The sequence below is a fragment of the Lissotriton vulgaris genome, chromosome 12 (assembly GCF_964263255.1).
Source record: "Lissotriton vulgaris chromosome 12, aLisVul1.2, whole genome shotgun sequence".
Taxonomy (NCBI): domain Eukaryota; kingdom Metazoa; phylum Chordata; class Amphibia; order Caudata; family Salamandridae; genus Lissotriton; species Lissotriton vulgaris.
In genome coordinates this window covers 554,936,497-554,961,464 of record NC_141700.1, presented here as the reverse complement: position 1 = coordinate 554,961,464, position 24,968 = coordinate 554,936,497, and the positions used below count along the sequence as shown (strand labels likewise).

General features: G+C 43.1%; 1 protein-coding gene across 1 annotated transcript in view; it reads right to left on the bottom strand.

Annotated features, from left to right (window-relative positions):
- Window positions 1-397: 397 nt before the first annotated feature.
- LIX1L (limb and CNS expressed 1 like) overlaps window positions 398-24,968 on the bottom strand; it is a 265,194-nt gene continuing 240,623 nt past the window's right edge. Inside the window, exon 6 of the mRNA XM_086945367.1 lies at window positions 398-1,833. Coding sequence (XP_086801493.1) covers window positions 1,591-1,833 — 243 coding nt within the window. The 3' untranslated portion in view covers window positions 398-1,590. The remainder of the gene's footprint in view (window positions 1,834-24,968) is intronic.

Below are 24,968 nucleotides of genomic sequence, written 5' to 3'. Positions count from 1 at the left end.
AATCCATTACCATTCTTTAGCTCACTCAACCACCCCAGTTCAGACATGGCCATATGCAAATCAGTCTGACTCTGTGCCTCCCTAAAAAAAATATGGAAGCACTGGAGAAGACAATACCTGTACCTTACCACATGAGCAGAACAATCAAAGCTATGGCCCTCATTACATGTTCTTTGTTAACTATGAGGAGAGATACTGGGGCAGTAATTAATGGGTCTGGCCATCTCCCCAGCAGTCAATGGTGGGTTACGAGTTGACATCCCTCGATTGGGGAATAACCTGCTAGACCTAGATTTATAGGGTCCCTGAACACATTTTTCACCTATTCCTGGGACTTCAACACATCAACTGCCTATGCTGATATGGTTCAGTTGGTAAATATCTGAAGGCCTGGTGGAGGGTTGGAAGTGTGAATCAAAAGACAGGATTGGCCCTCAGGATGAAGTGGCTTGGGGAGCACTGTCTTCCTCGAAGTATTTGAGGGAGGGTGAGGCAGTTGGTGGGTGCCAGGCTGACCATCTGCTCACGGTCCCTATCAGTTTGCACCTATTTTCCCTTGTGCTTATCCACGCCCAGTAATACCCAGTTCTATGTTTCTGGATCTGATAATTGCAGTCCAGAATCACTGGGTAACTCATACTTGCCAAGAAAATCATGCCACTAGGCATTCCACTGTCAGAAGCACATAGTGAGGGCCTAAGAGTGCTGTTTGCCCAAGGAAATACATTAGCAAATGAAGACTACAAATCCTTTCACAGCATTCTTTTTGCAGAAGTGCTTTACAGTCCGGTTTGCTACTGCCGGAAATTACCAATACACTATCAAGAAGGGCGAACAGGATGACCGATCAATAAACTGTACTGAAACAGTCCAGGTGTCTTTAAAAGTTCAAAAAGGTTGGGATCCAAACCTATTATGGCAGAATGTTTAAGCATGTGAATATACTGAAGACCCCGAGTTAGAAAACTTCTATGGCCATAGGAAATGTTCAATTCCATTTCCATGTATGAATCAATATGCTCTAAACTTATCACAGACCACAAACAGCTTTTCTATTTTACAAAACTGTGACTGTCGTGCAATACTCATTCATGCTCTGATCGTCAAATTAAACATTGCTATGCTCATGAAAAATCAGATTCCTCTCTGTGCACAGCTACCTGGTCATGCTGATCAATTAGCTATATAGTAATTGCAAACGCCAAGTTAGGATATTTGCATAAATGAGTGGCTATATATGAAGAAAGTACAAACAACAAGCACTTGTTATGGTTCCCGATATTGAAGAACTAGTTTGATAATACTAAAGTGAACTAGGTTTATGATCTACTTGGTAGAAAGCTACTTTGAAAAACTATCTATTTGAAAGAATATCCGATAGCTAAATATATCTACGTATTTAAATGTACTGTTAAAGTATAAAACACTATACAGAGTATAGAATTTAAAAAAGTACAAAATGTGCAAACGGATCACAAATCTGTAATGACAGCAAGATAAGTCCAATTATAAACCAACCCTTTCAGTCTAAATCAGAGTAGAACAAGTATTAGCAAGGGTTGGCATGGTTGGTGAACCTGTTGGCACAGTCTAACAAGTAGCAGAATGCATGGTTCCCAGCTGACCAGCTGCCAGCATCAGGATATCTTTTTTCTCCTTATGAAAGCGAAGCTCCTTGCCAGCAAGCCTGGCATCATCAAGTTCCCTCTCAGTTGAGGACAGCTCCCGGGTGAGAGTTCCTGGGATGTCCTGCTCCCGGTTGACCCAATCCATTGCCATCTGGTTCCTCATGTCATCATCCAGAGCACGGTGAGAGTAATGGGATAATACTTCCTACAAAGGAGCAATTGCAATTACATTTTGAATACATTATAAATGTGTGCACCATCAGTCTTTTTTTACTCAAATCATACTCTTGGAAACGTTTTTATTTGACAAAACTCAAGCTCATATTAAACACAGACACTTAAAGGAATCAACTCAAAGGAATCATAAGTGAGGTTGGTATAATCAGTTCGTATATCATAAAATATTAAAATGTATAATTATGAAAAGGAGTTTCTCAACTTATCAGTACTCTAAGGCATTACATCTGCTCTTTTAGCAATGATATTCCTGTGGTAGGAAGAACAACATTTGTGCAGTCTGCCATCCTGATTCTCATAGAATTTGGACTGCCATCTTTACGGATCTGCCTTACAAAAAACTGAAAGATAAAATGGGTTGCCTTCAAAGCCAATCAGGGAGAACTTGGAAACTGCTCCATCAGGATCCATTTCAGTAGAAGGGGAATTCTGAATACTAATACCTCCCTAAAACACTTAAATGGCTAAGTAAGAACCCCAGCCCAGGAGGATAACCTCAAATCCTCAACTCGTCTCTCACACCTGCTGTTCACAAATAGGTTTGCCTTTAAACTGGTTAGCAACTTCCTTCGCCAGGCACTGCCAGAGGAGCCTCCCACTTGATTGTGTCAAATATCACTTAAAAAAAAAAAGGATTCCCTGGAATTTTCGACTGGGAATCTCTTATCTAATATGACTTTGGAGGGTGGCAAACGTCTTCCCCCTCACTTAAACAATATGATTGACACTATGCAGAACCCTGCTCATGAGGCACCTGTACCTTCAGGTCCAACCAAAGCATTTTCCCTGGCTACAAGGAGATCAAGCCTATTTACTAATAAGCACAATTACGAAAGAACGAGGGCGATCCTCAGCATCACGATTAGAGGTGCAGAAACAAAAGTCGAAACAGTATTCCCCAAAAATAGAAACTCCAAAGGTTAGACTACCCCATGCGTTCAATTTCTAGAAGGAAACTACAGACCATCCCAGAGAAGGTCTTCATGATTGATACCGTCTTACAGAGAAAGAGGCTTGACATATGAGGAAAATCACACTTTCTGAATCTCCCAGGAGGTGAATGAGTATGGTATCCAACGAGCACCACACAGTACAATGGTGGAGTGAGTATGTCTAACAATCCCACTTCTTGGCAGAGGAAAAAAAGAACAATTCAGTGGGAGGCATCATTTGGAACATATACACGTTCATATTTTCAGATTCCCATCAAACATTCAACAACAAATGAGACTTTGTTGGCACCTTAAAGCAAATGTATTTGTGGCAGTGTCCGAGTTTTCTAAATTGAAGACATATAAAACAAGATAACTTTTACCCTGGCACAGCTGGGGCAGGAGGTGAATACTACCCTTATAATAAACAAAATAATAAAGAAAAGAGGCCAAAACACCTACCAAACTACCTAACATCTGGAAAAAACAAAAAGGTACGTCAAGAAAAATTCAGGATGCAGGTGCTGCTTCCCTTCATCTAGGTCTACATCAGGGAGATAAGATTTGCACTACAAAGCTTTAAATGCTTTGTGAGAGCCAGGAGTGGCAATTAATACTACCTATAGAAAGTCCTTTTGGCCTGAAGACAAGTGATCAAGCTTTTTCAAAGTGCATACCAAGCACACCAACTTACCTTCACATTTAGAGGTCTACATCTATTATTACCTCACATGTTATCAAAGCCAATAGGTCTCGCTTATGGGAGAGCTACTGGCGTTGTGCAGCTGCTATGCAAAGTTAGAAAAAATGTAAGGGTGTGGGCCGGGCAGAGGGAAGCGTAACTTGAGGGTTGATGGGTGGGTAGATGTAATGGTAGGAGAGGGTGACTGGTGGCTTCAATGGTGGGTAGAAGTAAAAGGAAGTGAGGGTGATCTGAATGGATAATAGGATATGGTATGCCCTGTCACTGTACATTACAGTATGGTTTGTCATTTTATATTAGGCTGTTATTGTATGGTATAAGAAATAAGTTACTTACCTTTAACTGCAGTTATCCAGTATTGGTATCTTTCATAGATTCGCATGCTTGAATCTATCCCCCAAGTGGAGGCCCACGGTACTACAAATAAAGCAGTATTAAAATTATTTGTCTAGGCTATCTTAGGGTAAACCATGAATTTAATAGCCTTTCTACCTCCTTTTTAAATGAGGACCAAAATTTAGATACAACCAATGAGTAGTAGCACCCTCTAGAACCTTCTCAAGAGCGGCTGAATCTCTCAGATTTTCCAGCACAAGTGTGGATAGGAATACCGAAGTATAAGGGGAACCCCTCAGGGAAGGAGGGTGGGTTGCATGTGAATCTATAAAAGATACCAATACTAGATACCTGCAGTTCCAGGTAAGTAACTTATTTCTTATCCAGTACTGGAGTATCTTTCATAGATTCACATGCTTGAATCAGAATGGCAAGCAGTAATGAAAACAATTAAGTACCCTTAGAGGATGGTGGGTAGTACTAGCACTATATGAAACTTGTGTATGTATACGAGCAAACGTTCCTTATGAGAGCAGTCGTGCATAACCATATGCACACAATACGTACAGACATGAAAAATAAATATTCATACTATATTATAGAACAAGTATTAATTAAAAAAAATTAAAAAAAATAAACTATAAACTCATTCATGGTTATTAGGGTTGGGATCAGTAAAAGATGGATGGACATGGCTCCTGAGAGGAAGAAAAGCTCTGAGAACTAGTGCTGCCTGCGTCATTTGGGGGCTATCAGAAGTAGGCAGCAGTGTCCTGCTTTCAAATTGCTGAGCACCATGGGAATCAATGGGATGAGGGGAAAGGCGTAAGCATATATCTCGGCCCAACATATTGAAAGGGCGTTCACCCGAGAGTTTGGGAAAGGGAATCTGCTGGCGAAGAACCAGCATTTGGTATTGGTTGCAAAAAGATCCATTGTGAGAAGATCCTGTCCAGTTGGTCCTGGTCCAGCTCCCACTCGTGCAACTGTCCTTTGTTCTGTTGAGGGCATCTGTCACAGTATTCCCGAAGCCCTGAAACATGCTCCACTTTTAGGGATATTCCATTATCCGTCAACCAACTCCAAAGCTCTTGGGCCACTTGAAAAAGAGTAAGACTTGGTTCCTCCTTGCTTGTTGACATAAAACATGCTTGTGGTGTTGTCCGTATGGACCAACACTGATGATCCCGCAATCCGAGGAATGAAAGCTTGCAGGGAGAGAAAGATGCCTTTGAGGTCCAGCCTGTTGATGTGCATTAAGAGGACAATTTCTCATGAATCTGAAGGTCTTGCAGATGGCCTCCCCAACACACTATGGAAGCATCTGTGGGGACGATAAATTCTGAAACCAGAAGCAGAAAAAGACCCCCTGAGAAAGATGCGACCTTGAGCTCCACCATGCAAGCCTCTCTCATGCGTGGAGTGATAGAGATCCTGTTGTCAAAGGATCCAGTTGTTTGAATCCATTGCAGTTGAAGCTCTTCTTGCAATGGCCTCATTTGAAGACGAGCTAGAGGTACTTAGTCGATCAAGGAAGACCGCATGCCCAGGAGCAATTTGTATGCCCTTACTGAAGTGCACTGTTTTTTAAAATAGGTTAAGAGTGAAGGTTTGCAATCATTCCTGCCTGGCTTGTGAGAGGAAGACCTTGTTCTGGGCTGTGTCTAGATCGGCCTCCAGAAAGATCATTGTTTGACTGGGAATGACGGACGACTTCCGTTTGTTTATGGTAAGGCCCAGCTTTTGAAAAAGTGTTATGCAGGCTCCTGCAGGCCTGGCAGCTTGACAGGTCGTTGGAGCTTTTAGGAGCCAGTTGTCCAAGTATGGGAATACTTTATGACCTTGGTTTCGTAAGGCGGCAGCAACTGGGACCAAGAATTTGGTGAATATCTGCGGAGCGGATATCAGGCCGAAGGGAAAGGCTTGGAACGGATAATGGGTACCAGCTACTGTGAATCAGAGGAACTTCCAGTGCTTGGGGTGGATAGGAACATGAAAGTAGGCATCCTCCAGATCCAGGGATGTCATGTAGTCTCCACTGCTGAGGTACTAAAGGATATCTGAGAGCGTAATCGTCCTGAAGGTTTGATTTCTGAGGAACTTGTTGAGCTGTCTGAGGTCTAAAATAGGTCTCGACTTCCCTGATTTTTTTGCTTTATCAGGAAAAGACTGAGTAAAAACCTTTTCCTCTGTGCTACAGAACTTCCTCTATTGCTCTCTTTATTAGCATAATGTTTTCTTCCTGTGTTAATAAGTGAAGACATGTGGGGTGCGATCCCCTGGGTGGAATGATTGGTGGACGTTGGACAAAATCTAGAGTGCGGCCATAGGATATCAAGTTCAGGACCCATCTGTCCATAGTAATGCATCACCACTGATGGATGTGATTGGAGATGTTCGCACCGACTGGGGGAAGGAAGGCAATAGCTGGTACCCGAATGCGGTCAATGCTTGCAAACTGAGTAGCGTCCCTGAGATGGTGGCTTACTGCGAGAGCCCTGTCTGGAGAAACCAGCTAAAGTTGGTGGTTAATATGCTGGTTGCTGGTAACCTTGACAATACTGTGTTTGAAAGGACTGGTACTGTTGGGTGCATTGGTAGGCACCTCTATACCTGGAGAAGCCACGTCCACATGCTCCTCAAAAGAGCACCTTACTATACTGCAGGGACCCCAGTGACTTGGCAGTCTCTGTATAAGTTTTAATGGCTAATAGAGCGTCATCGATGTGGTTTCCGAACAAACTGTCGCCATCATAAGCCATGGCTGGGATTTTAGATTGTACTTCTGGATGAAATTATGTTGCTCTAAGCCATCCTTGGTGTCTTAACACAGTTGCGCCGGCTAGTGGTCTAAAGCCTGTGGTTGCTATGTCCAAGGCATAGTGGATTATTTCAGCAGCTGAGCATTTTCCTTCTGCTAAAATCTTTCAAAAGTCCTGTTTTTTTGTCCTCAGGGATGCGATCCAACATGGCCCCAAAATCGGACCACATCTGCATATCAGAACGGGCAAGGCGTTAGCAACTCGCACAGTTTTTGCTGACATGGATGAAAATCGCTTTCCATTGTTATCTAAGAAGCATCCTTCTTGGTCCGGTGGGGATGTGATGGGGATGAAAGGATTCTTCGATCTCTGTGCGGCTTGAGAAATTACCACGTCTGGTTTGGGATGACCCGTAAGGCATGCAGTGGAATCCTCAGGTGCTCTTATTTCTTGTTTATTCGAGCAATACAGGCACTAGAATGGCTGGTGACATCATAGCTTGAAGGACCTCCTGCCAGATGTGTCTGTTGTGTGGCGTTTTAGGACCCTAGTGTAATTTTACCGATTCATGCCCATATATAGGTATAAATCACCCTATCCTTATATAGGTATAGAAATCATAACCATATTTAGACTTAGCCCATGCAGTCCAAATACGGCATGGCTACTTCCACCAGTTCCGAAAATCCGAAACGATTTCTTGGAAAAACCCACCTTCAGCAGTCAGGGACTTCCCCTTGCTTGAATATTAATTTATCCAAGAAATCAAGGAGTTTTCAAAGGACTGAGTCTTTGATGACGTTATTATGTCCAACCTTACGTCAATCTCTGCACCTTTAAGGTATAAATGTGCCCACACTTGCCCAGGCAAACACACTGTGGTTTGGAGCAGTTCGACAATCTACTTTCCCGACACAGCTGCTGCAGCAAGTTTCGAAGGAAGCCGGCCCTCCAGCTGATGCACTGAGAGAGACGCTGTCTTTTCTCTTGCCGAGAAATCCAGCTCCAGTGTTTCCAGGCTACCCTTGCAGGTTGCTGGGAAATCGATTCCTGAGAGAGAGATACAAGACCTCCTTCATTCTAAACCAAGGTATGGAGCGGATTAGACCATTAGAGAATTCTTGGAATAGATTCTTGGCAAAGAATACTTAAACTAAGCTACACCTCACTTACTTCTTCCCTTGTACTAGACTGTAGTATTTCATAAGTTGTATTTGCCTATGCTTATTGTTATGTGCCTTACTGGAATCCTAGATCCCTGGTGTTCTAGGCGAGTTAGCTATGTGTGTGAAGGTTCTATGAGGGACAGTTGACGAGAGATCTGACTTGGGATGTACCTGGGCCTCTGCTTGGTTGTTCAGCTGTTGATTTAATAAACCTGAACTAAACGCACCTGATGTCAGTCTACATTACTTCATCTTTTTGGCGACAAATGCTGAACAACCCACAAGAACCCACAAACTAACTCCCTGTAATTCGGCCAAATACAAATTTTTACAAGGAGCAACTTAATTTTTTTTTAAGCAAGCTGTTTGGAGAAGCACAAGCATTTTTTCAAGTTCGGACGGCAAAGCGCAGAACTGAAAACAACCACCATGAACAGAATCTATGTACATCTGCTGTTCATTGTGAAATTACAGCGCTTGTATCAGAGAAGAGTCTCAAAATAGACTGGCGGTAAGCTGCGCATGCTGTTGGCGGGTCGATTGTAATACCTGCAGTATTCAAAAGTTGGGAGCAGAGCACGGGGAACTTTTAATGTAAAAATTAACGGCGCACGCAGGCATCTGCGCTGGAACGCATACCTCACACATGCGTTCCAGCAACTGAAAAAACGTACAGAACGTGCGTATGAGACTGACCTTCAGCACACCTGCGTTTGTTAAACTTCAGCACGTTTGCGTTCCATCCCTGACACGCATAAAAGGAAACTAGTGATTGACGTCACAAAGGGTTCCCTCTACACGAAGAGAACGTTTGTTCATGTCTAAACGTCATAAAGACAGTACATACCTCATAAAGGGTTCTTTCTTCACACAGAGGAAAATTAGAGTGTTTATGCTACAAGGAGATTGTTTGCTCTTACATTTCAAAGGCATTAGCAGCGCAATCATCTTCGTTCTTTATAAAGCCATTATTTTTTTTAAAGCTTGCAAAGAGTACGGAAATACTGCCTTCAAGTGGACAGCTTTAGAAAAACTTTTGTCTATTATTTAGTGAACTACATACATTTACTTATACACTTTATTTTTGGTGATTTGTTTTTTTTTCAAAAAACATTTAAAGAAACAATTTCAACTTCAGTTATTTCCATCATGGCAATGCAAGCAGTTTCACCTCCCGCTCCATTTTTGGAAACACCAGGAGACCCTCCAATAAAATGGCGGAAGTGGTTTGATGGCTTTGAAACTTACATTGGCGCAATTGGTGCCATGAGATTTCGTGCTGAACAGAAAAAGTACATTCTGTTGCATTCACTGGGTTTTGAGGGGAGAGAGATTTTGAAACATCTTCCAGACCCAGTGCTAACTGAAGGTGAAATTCTTGATGAATATCAGGAGACAATAAAAAAAATACAAACAAGATTCGATGTCCAACCTAGCCTAGTAGTGCTTCGACATAAAAACATTTTTTGCACCCAGAACACTGGAGAAGATGTGGACAACTTTATAACAGCTTTGAGAAGTCTTGCTTCAGACTGTCAATTTGAGAATTTCGCGGACCAGCTAGTAAGAGACCAATTTATAGGTAAATGTACAGATAAATCGATTAAACAAAAGCTATTGACGTTGGGCAATCCCACTCTAGAAGAGACGATAAGGGTAGCAAAAAGTATAGAAACTTCACAGACCTCTGTAAAAGAATTGGAGGAAAAGAAAAATGAATCAATTTCGGCAGTCAAAGTCAAAGAAACTAGAGGTGCATTCAACAAAGCATCGGAAGGACAACAGTCCTATGACAAACAGTACTCATTTTTTTCTAGAACAAACATTTGTTTTAGATGTGGTTACAAACCACATGGTCCCAATGGGAAATGTCCTGCAAAATTTGTAACATGCAAAAACTGTAACAAGATAGGGCATTTTGCCAAGGTCTGTCAAACAGGTAAAAACAGATTGATCCAAAAATCTACTCCTGTAAAATGTGTGGTTGATGAGGATACATTACGGGGTGAGGAGGAATTTGTGACTAAAGATCTGAGCAATATGGTTGTAGTTGTTAAAGATGACGGTGTTATTATTGGTGATCCAGACTTGTGTGTTGATCCTTATGTTAATATACAAGTTGGGGATCGTGTACTTAATCTGTTGGTGGATTCTGGTGCACGTATTTCCATGATCACTCTTGAACTCTATCATGCCACATGCCTAATAGGGTCCTCCTTCCCCCAGACGTAAACCAGTCTCATATGAGGGACGTGAAATAAGTCTTTCTGGTTACATAGAATAATCCTGGAGTTCAAGGGTAGGAAAATATTTGGCAAGATTTATGTGGCACATAAAGGGTTGAACATCTTAGGGTGGTTTCACAAAGGATTGTTTGGAATGGTACTCAGACCGGGCTCAAAAAACCAAGTAGTTTCAGTAAGAGACAATCCTGAATTAGAAAACTTAATCAATGATTACCCACATGTTTTCTCTGGGGAGTTGGGAAAAATAAATAATTTCCAACATAAAATTATTTTAAAGGAAGATGCCTGTCCAGTGAAACACAAACTCAGAAATGTTCCTTTTAGTATTAGGCAGGATCTAGAAAGAGAACTTGAAATGTTGCGTATTAAGGGTATCATTGAACCAGTGGAGTCATCCTTGTGGTTGTCTCCATTGGTTGTTGCTAGAAAACAGAACGGTAAGCTTAGGGTTTGTGTGGACCTTCGTTATCTCAATAAAGAGATATGGGTTGATTCATTTCCCCTACCCAACATAAATGAGTTGTTGTCAAGTTTGAAAGATGCTAAAGTTTTTTCTAAATTAGACTTGGCATCTGCATATCACCAAATTGAGTTAACACCTGAATCCAGACCTCTCACCGCTTTTGTGTCTCCATTCGGCACCTTCCAGTATGTGCGTATGCCGTTTGGGCTCGCCTCTGCGGCATCCGTTTTCCAACGAGTAATGACAAACATGTTGAAGGGCATTGATGGTCTGTCTGTTTTTCAAGACGATGTACTCATACATGCACCAGACAGAAATTCTCATGACGTCCTACTGAAAGAAGTCCTATCTAGGTTCCAAAAGATGGGGGTAGTGTTGCGCAGAGACAAGTGTGTCTTTGCAACAAATGAAGTTGACTATTTAGGACACTTAGTCAACCAAAAAGGGATTCTTCCTAAAACAAGTTTGGTGGAATCTATTGTCAAAGCTAAAGCTCCCTCAGATAAAAGTAGTTTGAAATCGTTTTTAGGATTATGTGAATTCTACTTGAGGTTTATACAAGATTTTGCAACCAGACTCAGACCACTAACACGAATGTTGATGAGGTATTGCATTTGAGTGGAACAAGGAGTGTCAAGACGTCTTTGAGTGGGTGAAACAGCAACTCAGTTCTCCTATTTTAAAACATTTTGAGCCCTCACTAATGTGCACTCTTACAGTAGACGCGAGTAATGAAGGGTTAGGGGTTGTTCTCTCCCAAAATAAAGAACGACAGTTAAACACAATAGGGTTTGCCTCAAGAGTGTTGTCATCTACTGAGATGAAATACTCAGTCATCGAAAAGGAATTGGTGGCTTGCTGGTGGGCTATAATGAAGTTTAGACATTTTCTTTGGGGAAGGAAATTTTGTCTTAAAACTGATCTCAAGCCGTTGGTATTTATCCTTAGTGGGGAAAATGTGAAGGGGTTTACGCCCAGAATCGCACGGTTATCTTCAAAGTTGCTTCAATTTGGTTTTCAAGCTGAATACATTCCAGGCAGCAAAAATGGGTGTGCTGACTTTCTTTCTCGTTCCTCGGACGTGATTGATAATATCTCGTAGCTGCCAGAGATCTTCCCCAGTTGTGTGCTGTGTCTGAAAATTAATGGAGGCAGTCTTTACTTGTTGATGTGTCCTTGCAGAAAGTTATTTCTTTCATCAAGAATGGTTGGCCTAAGGAAAAAAACCTTAACTTCGAATTTAAGACTTTTCTTCAGGTTGCGGATGAGCTTACGATTGAAAGTGGATTGGTGTTAAGAAGTGATAACTTGGTCCCTCCACTTGCCTTAAGAGAGAGGTTAATAAAATGTGCACATGAAGGACATTTAGGTGCCACTTTAACAACAAAAAAGGGTGCGCCTCACATTTTGGTGGCCTAATATGGACAAAGAGATTGATGATTTCGTAAAAAATTGTGTTATCTGCTCTAGCTGTGATAAAATTGTAAAATTGCATACTCCACCTTTGTCACCCATAGAATTGCCCTCTGCGCCTTGGATTAAGTTAGGTTTGGACATTGTTGGGCCTTTTCATGCACTTTATTCTTCTTCTAGATTTGCCTTGGTCCTTATGGACAATTATTCTAAATGGCCAGAAATAAAATTTGTTAGAGAGGTGAGTTCAAAAACTGTTGTTGATTTCCTTTGTGATGTGTTTTTAAAGGAAGGGTTCCCTGAGTTTTTAGTCACCGACAATGGTACACAATTTGTTTCCTCTGAGTTTGAGGATTATCTAAACAAATGCAGTTTTAAACACTTAAAGAGCTCTTTGTATCATCCGCAAACCAATGGTTTGGTGGAGCGGATGAACAGGGTCTTGGGGGAATGTATTCAGTGGGCTCTCAAGAATAAGTGTGTAGTAAGCAGTTCTGTAAGGAGAATGCTTTGGTTCTATTATTTTATTTATTTATTTATTATAAAGTTTTGTATAGCGCGAACAAGACCCGTGGGTATCAGAGCGCTTAACATCGAGGTAGGTTACACATTGACGGTCAAATATCAATTCTCAAAACAAACAGATATAAGGTAAAAGACGCTATGGCTAGGTGCCTAAATAAATATATTCCAAACACATGTGCAATTAGTAATAAAAGGTGAGAAAGCCTGGTTTATAACACGGTCCCAATCAGTAGATAAGGTGGGCCTTGCGAGACCCCAATTGCATTAGGACAAGGTGTTGAGATTGCTTGGTTAACCCGGACTCGTTAAGTTCTGCTGCTCAGGAACGGATAGAACCATCTCCCATCTCAGCACCTTGCATCACAATACTTCAAAGTAGGTTACACGTTGACAGTCAAATATCAATTCTAACAACCAACATATATAAGGTAAACGAAGCTGTGGCTATGAGGGGTGCCTAAATAAGTCTGTTCCAAACGCATGTGCAATTAGTAATACAAGAGAGAGGCCTATCTTATAACACGATCCATCAGTAGATAAGGTGAGGTAGAGGTTATATAGTTTGGCTAAGGGAACAGCTATTGAGATTGCTTGATTAACCCGGACTCGTTGCGTTCTGTTGCTTAGGAACGAGTTGAACCATCTCAGCACATTATATAACATAACATCAAGGTAGGTTACACATTGTTAGTCAGATATCACTTCAAAACCAGCAAATAGAAGGTTAAAGAAGCTGTGGCTATAAGGGGTGCATAAATAAGTATATTCCAAACCCCTGTGCAATTAGTAAATAAAAGGTGAGAAAGGCCTAGCTTATAACACGATCCATATCATTAGATAAGGTGAGGTAGAGGTTATATAGTTTGGTTATGCAAACAGCAGTTGGTTCATCCAAGACTGTAGTATCGATCAGAGTACAGCCGAGGCTTGTGAGTGGAGTTAGTCTCTTGACAATGTTAGTTTTCATGGAGAGGGACCACTCTTCAGCTGGGGTAGGAGTCCATACCAGCGCTCCGTCAGCTTCCCTATGCAAGGTATTTACTCATCATATGGCTTTTCAATTCCCGTTTGAAAGTTGCAATGTTTTGAATCGTCCTAATGCTTGGAGGGAGTGAGTGAGTTCCAAACTCTGGGGGCTGCCCCAGTGAATGCTCGATCATAGGTCTTTTTCTTTCGAAAAAAGGCCGGCCTCAACAGCAGCTCCTTGGCGCTTCTCGTTGATCTGTTTCCTCCTGATAGCTTTATTTTCTTGCTTAGGTATCCTGGCGTGCTATAGTGAACCGCTTTGTGAGTGATACATGCTGTCTTCATTTGAATTCTGGCCTCATAAGGTAGCCAGTTTAGTGCTTTCAGGTTCTATCAGACTACACCCCATTCTACTACGGGGATTTCACCCTTTGAACTGTTACGTGGTCAGAGAGCTTCAACTTTGTCTTGTCCAGGGTGGATGAGTAAATGGATAAAAGGAAAACCGTGGAATGATGAGGATGTCAGATCTCAAGTAGAATTTGTACAGAGCAAACAAAAAGTATATTTTGATAAAACCAAAAATGTTAAGGTTGTTGATATACATCCTGGTGATTATGTTTCCATCAAGAAACCCACTTATGTTATGAAAGGTCTTTCAGAATTCAGTTCACCTGTTGAAGTGAGTGAGGTAAGAGCGAACTCTGTTAAACTTCTTAATGGACATTGGTGGAACAAGAACCGCCTTGTGAAAAGTTGTTTGTCTAAAAACCTATGTAACAGTTCAGCTGGTGGAGGCAATGTAGATTGTTCGAGAAAATTGGTCTTAAGACGCAGTACACGTGTAAAACAAATTCCTTATAGATGTTGTGTCTAATGTTAATGCCTTACAAATATTCCGTAGAGTATAATGTTTTTTTTAGTGTTTTCCTTTCAAGTCTATTTTCTTTTCCACTTTTCTTATCTTTTTCTGTTCTTTTCTCTTTGTTCTTCTTTCCTCATTTCCTTTTGGTTCTGACCTTTTTCTTTCTAAAAGAAAAACCTATGTAGTATTTCATAAGTTGTATTTGCCTATGCTTATTGTTATGTGCCTTACTGGAATCCTAGATCCCTGGTGTTCTAGGCAAGTTAGCTATGTGTGTGAAGGTTCTATGAGGGACAGGTGACGAGAGATCTGACTAGGGATGTACCTGTGCCTCTGCTTGGTTGTTCACCTGTTGATTTAATGAACCTGAACTAAACCCACCTGATGTCAGTCTACATTACTTCATAGATTCTTGGCAAAGAATACTTACACTAAGCAACACCTAACTTACTTCTTCCCTTGTACTAGACCTAGGTTAGGTACACCGGGGTAGGCATATTTTAGAAGCACCAGTTGAGTACTTTTAGTCTTTATTTATTATTGTTTGTATTTTATGTATTTTATGGCTTAGAAACCATATCATGCTTTTACAGTATTATTTTATAATACTCTTCGTACTGTACGCATTGTACTTTGCAACCAGTATTACGATTGTAGCAGTTCATTTCTTCTGCATGAGAAAGACTGTTCAATAAATACCCTTTTATTGAAAACGCCTGTCTCTCTATTTCTCTGCACCTCTGATGAAACGAAGCATGCACGATTGACTGAGTGAAATAACAATCTATTGTTTCAGCGACTCTAGAGATAGATTTCTTATTCTTGGGAAACAAAGTTGTCATGTTGATGCGGTTATCAGAAACTAATCCCTTCTTGTGTATTCGAGAAAGTTTCTAGTGATCTCTGAGCTAGCTGGCGCTCACAATTAAGTCTAGTATATTCGATAGAGACCTAGTAGACCTCGGCCCACGTCAAATCTATAGTATATATTATTCCAATGAGCAGAGCCTATTGGGAATATAGGAACTACACTACATGGCGCCCAACGTTTGGTAAGGTGATAATTTAACGCTAGATTCTAGAGTAACTCAGTCGTGCTTTTCACACAGACCCCTTTTTCCTGTAAAATACTCCAATAGACGTCTGGAGTGGGTAAAAGGCAGGGGTGTGGAATTTATTAAAATATCTACTTGTCCTTGGGGCAAGTTGCTTCATAAATCTACTTGTCCCGTAACAAAATCCACTTGTCCCTTTGGTGCCATGTGATTCGGCAACAAATTATGGCAGCAATCTCATTATATAAGAGCTCTTATATAGCCTCTCTGATTATGCAGGGGCTCATACCATAGTAGTTTTTGAATACTAGCAATCCCTTTATGTTGCCACATTTCTGCAGATCTACATACTGGGACTGAAGGTAGTGGTAAGCAATAGTTCGAGGGTTGGAATGCCCTTTTAAGTCTGTGCAAATCTACTAACTTGCATGTTTTACGGGTTTTCAACAACTCTTCTCTAATCTTTTCCCATACTGAGAAATGTTGGAAATTTACTCCTGACAATGGCAGGCGTACACTTTCTTCCAGAGTTGGGAAAAAAAGTGGTTGATGGGAAAATGACTTTGCAAACACTCGGATTTTCGCATGAGCAAATCTACACATGCATATTAGCTCATGATTAACTGAGGTTCACAAATATTTTCCAGGAGCAAATTTCTTGCCCTACTTCTATAAATCCTTGTAAATTCACGAAAACCATTCAGCTGCACTTAATGCAAGGACATATACCAAGGGTGCACTTTTGAGACTTTCTTTAATAATAGGGCCCCTAATTTGGTCTGGCGTTAACCACAACCTTTTGTGTTTGTTAAAATTCTCTCTCCCTCTCTCTGTATCGGCTGGCTTAACTGTGAGTGACGGCATTAAGCTCTTTCACAAGGAGTATATTGGCACACAAAGTAGTTTTGTTCAGTGGCAGTAACTAATGTGGCAGTGTGCCTTTTTTAGACCATTTTTTTTACTTTTGCCAATGTTGGTTATAATGGAGAGGGCCCAGCAACTCTCACATCAAGAAGGCTTTACAAAAACCATGCGAAAACAAGTCACGTTTTGGCAAAACTAAAAAGCTGATCACTAATTTCAGACCAACTGGCTTTGCCAATGCTTGTTTACTTTTATGTTTCTCATAATCTTATTGAAACTGGTTACACAGATTTTCCAATATGAATATTTTTGCGAAATACTAGCATGCATCAACACATTTTACTAAATGTGCTGCAAAGAAACGGTACCTGAAATTTCACAGTAGTTTAGCAAAATTTTTTTTTTCTACTTTCATTTTTTTAGGAACATTTTATATTGAAAGCAAAGAGTCATTAATCTTGCTCTCAAGCCTCTGCAAATATTTGCATCTAATCAGAGAGCATTCTGGGAGCATTATGCATAGCCTCATATTGCCAAACTTTGAAACCGTGAGTACACATTTTTATACTGTAACCACTGTAAGTAGTGCGATCAGAACTTACATTTACTTAAGAGCGCTCACCCTAATAACAAGCATTTGCAATGCAATAGGTCTCGCATTAGGAAAGTTTGAGCTATTGGTATTGTAAATTACATTTTTTATTTATGTTTTGTTTTTGAAAATAGCGAAATTATTAGCTTTGTCATTTACAATGCCAATAGTTATAACTTTGGCAAATGTGACACCTATAGCATTTGTAATGCAATATGTGTTGTATTTACGTGACTTACATGTATTAATATTGCAAATAACAATGGCTTTTAATTTTTTTTCAATAATTAATACTTAAATAAAAGTTATTGTAATTCATAATGGCAATAGCTTAACGTTTTGTAAATAACTTTTGTGAAGATTATGTTCAGTGTATTTTATTGTGATGAAAATCCAAGAACAAAAGTGAAATATTAACATCTTTTTGTTACATTTGTACTGAAGCTTGAAACATTGAGAGAACATATTTGAACCAGGTTTTGTTGAATGGTTGCACAGATTGATGCTGGGGTGGCGCCGAGTGATGGCGAACGAGTGATGCTGTGGCTTTCAGTGATGCTGTGGTAGCGCATAGTGATGTTGTGGTGCCCCTGAGTGATGCTGTGGTGGTGCGAGTGATGCTGTATGCTATGCTATGTTATGTTTTGTTTTGCTATCCTATGTTTGGTTTTGATATGCTATACTATGTTTTGCTATCCTATGCTTTGAATTGATATGCTATGCTGTGTTTTGTTATGCTATGCTATGTTTTGTTATGCTATGCTATGTTTTGTGTTTTATTATGCTATGCTTTTTTTGCTATGCTATGTTTTGTTATGCTATGCTATGTTATGTTTTGTTGTGTTGTGTTTGGTATGCTATGTTTTGCTATCCTATTATATGTTTTGTTTTGCTATGCTATGTTTTGTTGTGTTTTGTTAAGCTATGCTATGTGTTGTTGTGTTTTGCTATGTTTTGTTATGCTATGTGTTGTGTTTTGTTATGCTATGTTTTGTTGTTATGCTATGTTTTGTTATGCTGCTTTGTTTTGCTATCCTATGCTTTGTTTTGTTATGCTATGCTAGGTTTAGTTTTGCTATCCTATGCTTTGTTTTGTTATGCTATGCTAGGTTTTGTTTTGTTATGCTATGCTATGTTTTGTTATGCTATGTTTTGTTATGCTATGCTAAGCTTTGTTTTGTTATGCTATGCTATATTTTGTTATGCTATGTTTTGCTATGCTTTGCAATGCTATGTTTTGTTGTGTTTTGTTATGCTATGCTATGTTTTGTTTTGCCATGTTTTGTTATGCGATGTTTTGTTTTATGTTATTTTATGCTATGTTTTGTTCTGCTACGCTTTGTTATTTTATGCTTTGCTTAGTTTTGTTATGCTATGTTTTGGTATGCTATGCTATGTTTTGGAATGCTATGCTATGTTTTGTTGTGCTACGCTGTTTTGTTGTGTTTTGTTATGCTATGCTTTTTCTGGCACTTCTTTCAAATACGAATATTATTCCATGTACACAGAATGAAGCAAATTTTAAGCACGGTAATAATTCAACTTCCCAATTACAACATCTTTATACTTGTTAGCATTGTCATAAAAGATTGTACAACATGTACTGTAAAATGGTTATCGTGAGCCCAGGCTGCCCAGGCCCAGACCAAGCTGCACCAGGCATAGAGAGCGAGTATGACGCCCTCCAGGTAGGTTCGAGTAAAGGATGATTCTTCCCCAACAATGGCAAAGTCAATAGGTCTCGCCTCTGGGACTTGCTGAATTTGTCAGTGCTTTTTAGCGATGCTGAACATCATCCCTGATGCTGTGCAGCAAGGCTAAAGAGTAGGGAAAAAGTCCTTGACGGGGCCAGATGATATTTAGAAGGCATGCGCACCACGAATGCGTGCCTACAAAATGGCACAGGCTATTTTTAAAATGGTTTTATTTATTGATTCAGGTTACAATAAAGTAGTACACAAGTGTTTTTCTTTTCAAATTAGGTTGAGAAAGCAACACAGAATGCACTGGTGGTGGGTAGGAGTAACAAGCAGGTTGCAGGTGGGAGAAGCAACATGGTCGGAAGCAACACAGAGTGCGAGTGGGGGAGCAACACTGAGGGTGCGGATGGAAGAAGCAACGCAGAAGATACAAGTGGGGAAGCAATGTGTTTGGAAGCAACACTGTGGGTGCGGGAGTTACACTGTGGTTGGGAGTTTGGAAAGCAACACAGAGGGCACGGTGGGGGAAGCAACACAGAGAACACAGTGGGGGAGGCTACACAGAGGGCACAAGTGGGGGAAGCAACACGGGCACGGTGGGGGAGGCTACACAGAGGGCACAAGTGGGGGTAGCAACACATTCTGAAGCAACACGGAGGGGGCGGGTGGGTATAAGCAGCACGGAGGCACAAGTGGGGTGAAGCAATACATGGTGGGGAAGAAGAAACACAGAGGGCTGGGGTAGAACAATGTGGAGCGCAAGGGGAAAAGAAGCACATGGGCGAGAGAATAACAGAGCTTGGGGTGAAGAAGCACATGGGCGAGATAGCATGGGGGAGGAGAGTCTCAACGGTAAGTTCAACACAGGTGAGCGGTTGAGAAGCACGTGGGCAAGAGACCGCAACACGGAGTTTGGTGGATGGAAGAAAAGAAGTAAACAAGGGAGACAACTGAAAAACACATGCATTCTTATGGCGTGCTTAACCAAGTTATGGAACTGGTGTAGTTACATCGGATGGAAGTGGTTAGCACTGAATCAATCACATTTAAGCTGGGTAAGCTTAAAGCAGAGCCCATGTTCTGCAGCCAAGAAAAAAAAACTTTTAATACATAGTTCGTGGACATACTTTGTTCTATCTAACAATATTAAATTATCGATAATGTGTTCCTATCGGCCCGAGTAACGCACTTCTTCGTCGACCTATTGCGCCACGGTTCTCAGTGTTCTCCCTAACTCCCTTCTTTCAGTTTCCCCTGCGCGCTGGACACAGTTAAGCGAAAAGGCAGACGTGGGAAAGGAGAGGCTGCGGGTAAGGGTGTGCACCAAAGTGAAATGTGCACAAATGGGGCCATGCGGTGGGCGACCAAAGCAGAAGCTGCTGGCAGGATGGTGGGGCCGGAATAAGCTGTGCACATGTCGGGCCATGCGTCGAGTAACTAAAAGAGATGCGGCTGACGGGATAGTAGGGTTGAGAGCAAAAGCGCCGAAGGGGCGCCTGTGTATATGCTGCTATCCGATTATTCACCAACATTCCTTTGCGAGTGCCCACCTCGCATATATAATTATATTTAAATTCGAGGGTGCTTACCCCTCTTGCCCCCGAAAGAAATCACCGCCGCAGCCCTGCTCCGTGAAAACCGGAAGTCAGGCACTTTTGGCCGAGACGGGGGCGGGGCCTGCAATCCGGCAGGAAGTCCCGCCCGCCGACACCGAGGAAGAAGTGAAGCCGGCCGACTGATGGCCTCTCCGCAGCCCGGGGCTCCCATGAGTTGAGGAGAGTCCCGGGGCTGCCAACAGCCAGAGTGTTGCAGGGCTCCCAGGTGCTGGAGGGAGCCCCGGAAGTGAAGTCCTGTCCCCTGGTGCCGCGAGGAGACTGCCGCAGAGAGGAGCCCGATGCCCAGCAACAGCCCGGTGAGTGCCCGACCAGCCCGAAAGAGCCCGGTGAGTGGGAGGGGAGGGGGATGTACGCACGTGTGTCTGTGTGTGTTCGAATGTGTCTGTGTGTGTGCGCGTGGGTCTGCGTGTGTGTATGCAGTGTGTGTGTGTACCTGTGTATGGCTGTGTATGTGCGCATGCGTGAGTGTATGCCTGAGGGGGGAGGGGGGTGTGTGCGTGTGGGAATGTGTGAGCGCATGCGTGACTGTGTGATTGAGTCTGTGTATGCGCATGCGTGTGTGGTGCCGTGCGCGCCCCCGAAGAGGAATCTGAGACTGCGACGCTCGTGCGTGAGCTCCGTCTCAGATTCCTTCTAACACGCCAAAAACAGTTGTCTTCGCAGACAAAGCAGGCTCCGCCTGCTTTTAGGTCTGCTCGCCCTAATAAAGGCTTCCAATTAATGAACCATCAATACAAGTTTGAACAGCATTAACATAGGCACACAAATAATAACTTAACTTCAGGCAGTGCCCTTCCCTAGCCCTAATGTGCTACTGCAAACTGGCAGCCAAAGGGCTTGTGCTGCAGGGGGTTGGGCCTACTTGTCCCAAGGACAAAATACACATTAAAACTTGTTGCCCTTGACCCCAAACAATATGTCCTGGGTGTCGGGCTATAGGAATTCCACTTCCATGAAAAGGATATAATATCCGCCATAACTGAGTAGGACGAAAATCCTATGTATTAGTTTTCGGTTTGTTCAACGTTGAAGGATACAGTGTTCCAAAATATTGTGCACCTAATCTTTGTTTCCTTGAAACTTGCTTGCAAACTTTCGGTCAACAAAATGACGGAAAGTGACGACGAGAGGGAGAGAGCTGCAGCAGCAGCTCAGGCAGTGTTAGATGACACAAATCTCCAACAAAATGACCCGGATGTGGAGAAGCGTGGCTCAGTGGTTAGAGGCGGCAGACCCGGAAGCTGAGATCGCCCGTGGACCAGGGTTCGATTCCCCGCCTCGGCGGGTCTCGGGCTCAAAAATTCCATGGAGTTGACAATTCTCGCTCCGGTGCCTACTCGACTCACGGGGTCACACTCTGCGACTCTGGGCAATAGCTTGCTTAATCTCCACTACGGCCCCTCGCTGCGGGATGCCTGGCTTTCGCCTTGTGGATACCCGGCCGGGGTATCTCACAGGGGAATACCAGGACGGGTTCCCTAAGCAAGCGCCTTGGGACCCCTGGGTTAAAGTGCGCTATATAAATCGAAACACATTTACATTTACATTTACATGCTGTACTCATACTGGTAAATAAAAGGAAAACCATAACTATAAAACTTATAGAAAATGGAGTATCATCGAGAGGTGGTAAAGTAATCTTCGTAATAGAGACACATGAATATCGGCAGAGGTATTCTATTCATGAATTACGTTTCCTTCAGCAAATCCAGTAACACACGAGTTCCACTACTACAAAGTAGAGGAACCTCCAGCGGAATACGCTCCTTTCGAGGACGTTGAAATTCCACTAACTTACCAAGAGCATCAGCTCTGGTTTAATGGCGCCCTACAACATCAAAATCACATTACCAGGCTCGCTCCACTAGGTAGACCAGGAGCAACATGGCTGGTATTAGCCAGCTATACACCACATCCTGACATTGACAGAATGACAGGTCCAGAACTGCTAACTCAGCTGAAACAGTGAATTAAAATACACAGACAATTGGACATATGTCAAGCGGACGTTAACAGTCCAACCAGCTGCAAGGATTCCACAGCACACCCCTCATCAGTGAAACACAAACAAAATCACACCACAGACTATACAGTCAGTTATTGGTCAATTGCCCACAAAAAGGGAACAAATTCCTTTCTGGTTAGTCCAAAAAATTACTCAGATAGAGGCAGTGTGAGAAGTTGGCCTGATAGGTAGTGTTTCCAATTCTGGAACCACTGGTTATCAGCCCAAACAAACCCCAAAGATGTCAGGTTGTAAGTCAACCTTGTTAGACAAGCTATCCTAGTGGTAGCATGGACTAAGCAGCCTTAAAGGCTTAACTTAAGAGGTCGTGTTAAGCGAGCTGTTTTACCACATACAATCCTGTAATCAAATGAAAGGACACCACACAAGTATATATTATAAAAATATATGTATTTATTACTAAATTACTCCCCAGTACTCTTTATGAGGAAAGGGGCACAAGCGTTAAATCAAAAGCACTGTTTAAACATATAAAGTTGCACAATTATGGATGAGGGCGGGTGGCCACTCAGACCATATATCAAAAAAGTGGTATAAGTAACACTTTACGAACAATGGTTAGGCCTAGGGCCTAGAGATTCGCTGGGAGCAGTCAGGACAAGCAATGAAGAAGTCGGGAGTAGCCCACAGGAGACGGGTGCAGCACGGAAAGTGCAGCGCGCACCAATGCACTGTCAATGGTGCGTAAAAGTCAGTTAAAGTGAATAAAACGATACTTCCGCTGAACCTAGGAACACAAAACTTTAGACACAGACCCTAGAGGTGTGTACCAGTGTAAAGACACCGGCGTTGCAAAGTTACCTCACCCACAGGCCGTGGGTGCACAGGGTCGAAGTGACGTCGGGTTCTGGCACGCAGGTTCTTGGTGCTTGGAGCTGTTGCAGCTGCAGGCGCTGTGAAGCAGAAGTGTCCGGTGCGATCCAAGGGTGGATCGAAGTAGAAAAGTACCTGAAAGCAGAGGGGACAGAGTCTGGGTCACTCAGCAGTGACCAGGGTGGAACCAGGACGGAACCAGGCAATGTCGGGCGCAATCAGGCGGTTGTCGATAGGCTTCTCTCCGCTGTCACGTGGGCTCTGGGGCATCAGCGACGTCCAGGAGCAGGTCACGATCTGTCCCACGTAGGCTCTCGCCGTCAGCACCGTCGGCTTCAAGATTGCAGCAAACAGCACTTGGCAAAAGCAATCCACGCGGAACCGGGAGATTGCTTATCACTCGAACCAGGAGGGTCAGAGTGGGTGCTCCTTTTCACAGGAGCTGGTGCAGATCTGGAGCAACCAGAAAAGCAAGTCGTATTTCAAAGTTCGTCGGCACAGGGGCCACAAGCCAGCTGGCAAGTGACCGGGCCAACGCGTCGAGCGCACACAAGCAGAAGGGCCCCACGCAGCACTCAGCGAGTGTGGAGGGGTGAGCGTTGATGCAAGTGGAGCTCGGGGCTGGGGCTTCTCAAACCCCGGTGTACAGCTTCGAGGGTCACTCGTGGGCCGCACGGTCAGCGTCTCGTGGCCTTTTCAAGATGGCGTGCCCCACGCTTCCGGTCGCCTCCACGGGTCTCAGCTCTGCAGGGACTGTGGATCGGGCAGGTAGAAGGCAGGCAAGCTTGATCTCGTCGATCTCTGTCGCTCGAGTTCCGGCGGGAACTGCAACAAAGCAAGGGTCGAGGGCTGGATGGTGCCTGTTTGCACAGGGTGGTCACTCCTTGACCACAAGGGAGATTCTTCAGTCTTCTCACGTCGTGTAGAAAGTCGAAGGGTCCAGATTTCGTTTCTTATGTTTCTTCAGGATGATCTGAGGTCCGTTGGGACTGCTCCCCCTCTTATTCGAATCTCGGGGGTTGGACATCCTGCTAGGTCCCCTCCTATGGGTGGGACCCAGGAAGGGGGTGGTTACACCCCTCTCCTTTGATCCTGGCCGCGCTGGGACAGGGGCTGGGAGGCCCCAGAACCGGTTTGGCCGGATCCTGCAAGGGGCAGCCTTGTGCTCCCCAGGCAGTGTCTGGTTTCATTGAAACCTCCCTACTCCAATCCACTATCTCCTGTCTGGGGTGGTTTGACACCGCCCTGTGACAGGAAACTCTTTGTCCAGGCCTCCTCTGCCGGGTTTCGGTCAGCAGCAGGAGGTCAGACCCGTGTCTGTGGCAGGGGCATCCATTTTGTGGATCTGAGGCTCATTTTAAATCAACCGCGTTTCAGTAAAGTAACATGTCTTCTCCCTCTAGAAGGGTGGAATGCTACCCCCGTCGCCAGAACTGGCGAGGGGGTAGTATTCCAATTCGTATGACACCTTACACGACATGTTTTGATAAAGCCAAACCAAAGTTGCTATATAACCGCGAGGATTATAATGCGCTTAAGAGTATATGGTATGGCATTATCCCGGATCAGCTTAGGGAGTTGTTCCCGACAGCTGTAGACAGGCTCAGCTCATGCCAGAGCACCATCTCACATAAAACCACGCACTCTGCCTCCAGGATTGATGAGGCCTTCCATAGGAGTGGCTTACAGGCTATATATGTGTCCAGATATAGGTTTAGATATAGGTATACTATATCTAAGCAAGGGGTGATTACACCCACTTGCCCCAGCTGAGTGATCAGCCAGTTGTGTCAATTTAAGAACCAGCCAGGGGTGGCAAAAGCTATGCTTCAGCCCCATGGTAGGCCTTGGTGGCACCTATGCCCTGGGCACCTATAGTGCATGGTACAGGGGCTGACAAGGAGTCCATTTCCAATTGTGGTATGTACCTATAGCACATGTATTATGAATTTAGAGAGAGAACAGCAGGCTGGGGGTCTGATTAGCAGGCCCACAGCCTCAGTAAGTCGAAAACCAGTGAAGCAAAAAGCAAAAATTGGGGTGACCATAGGATAGCAGAC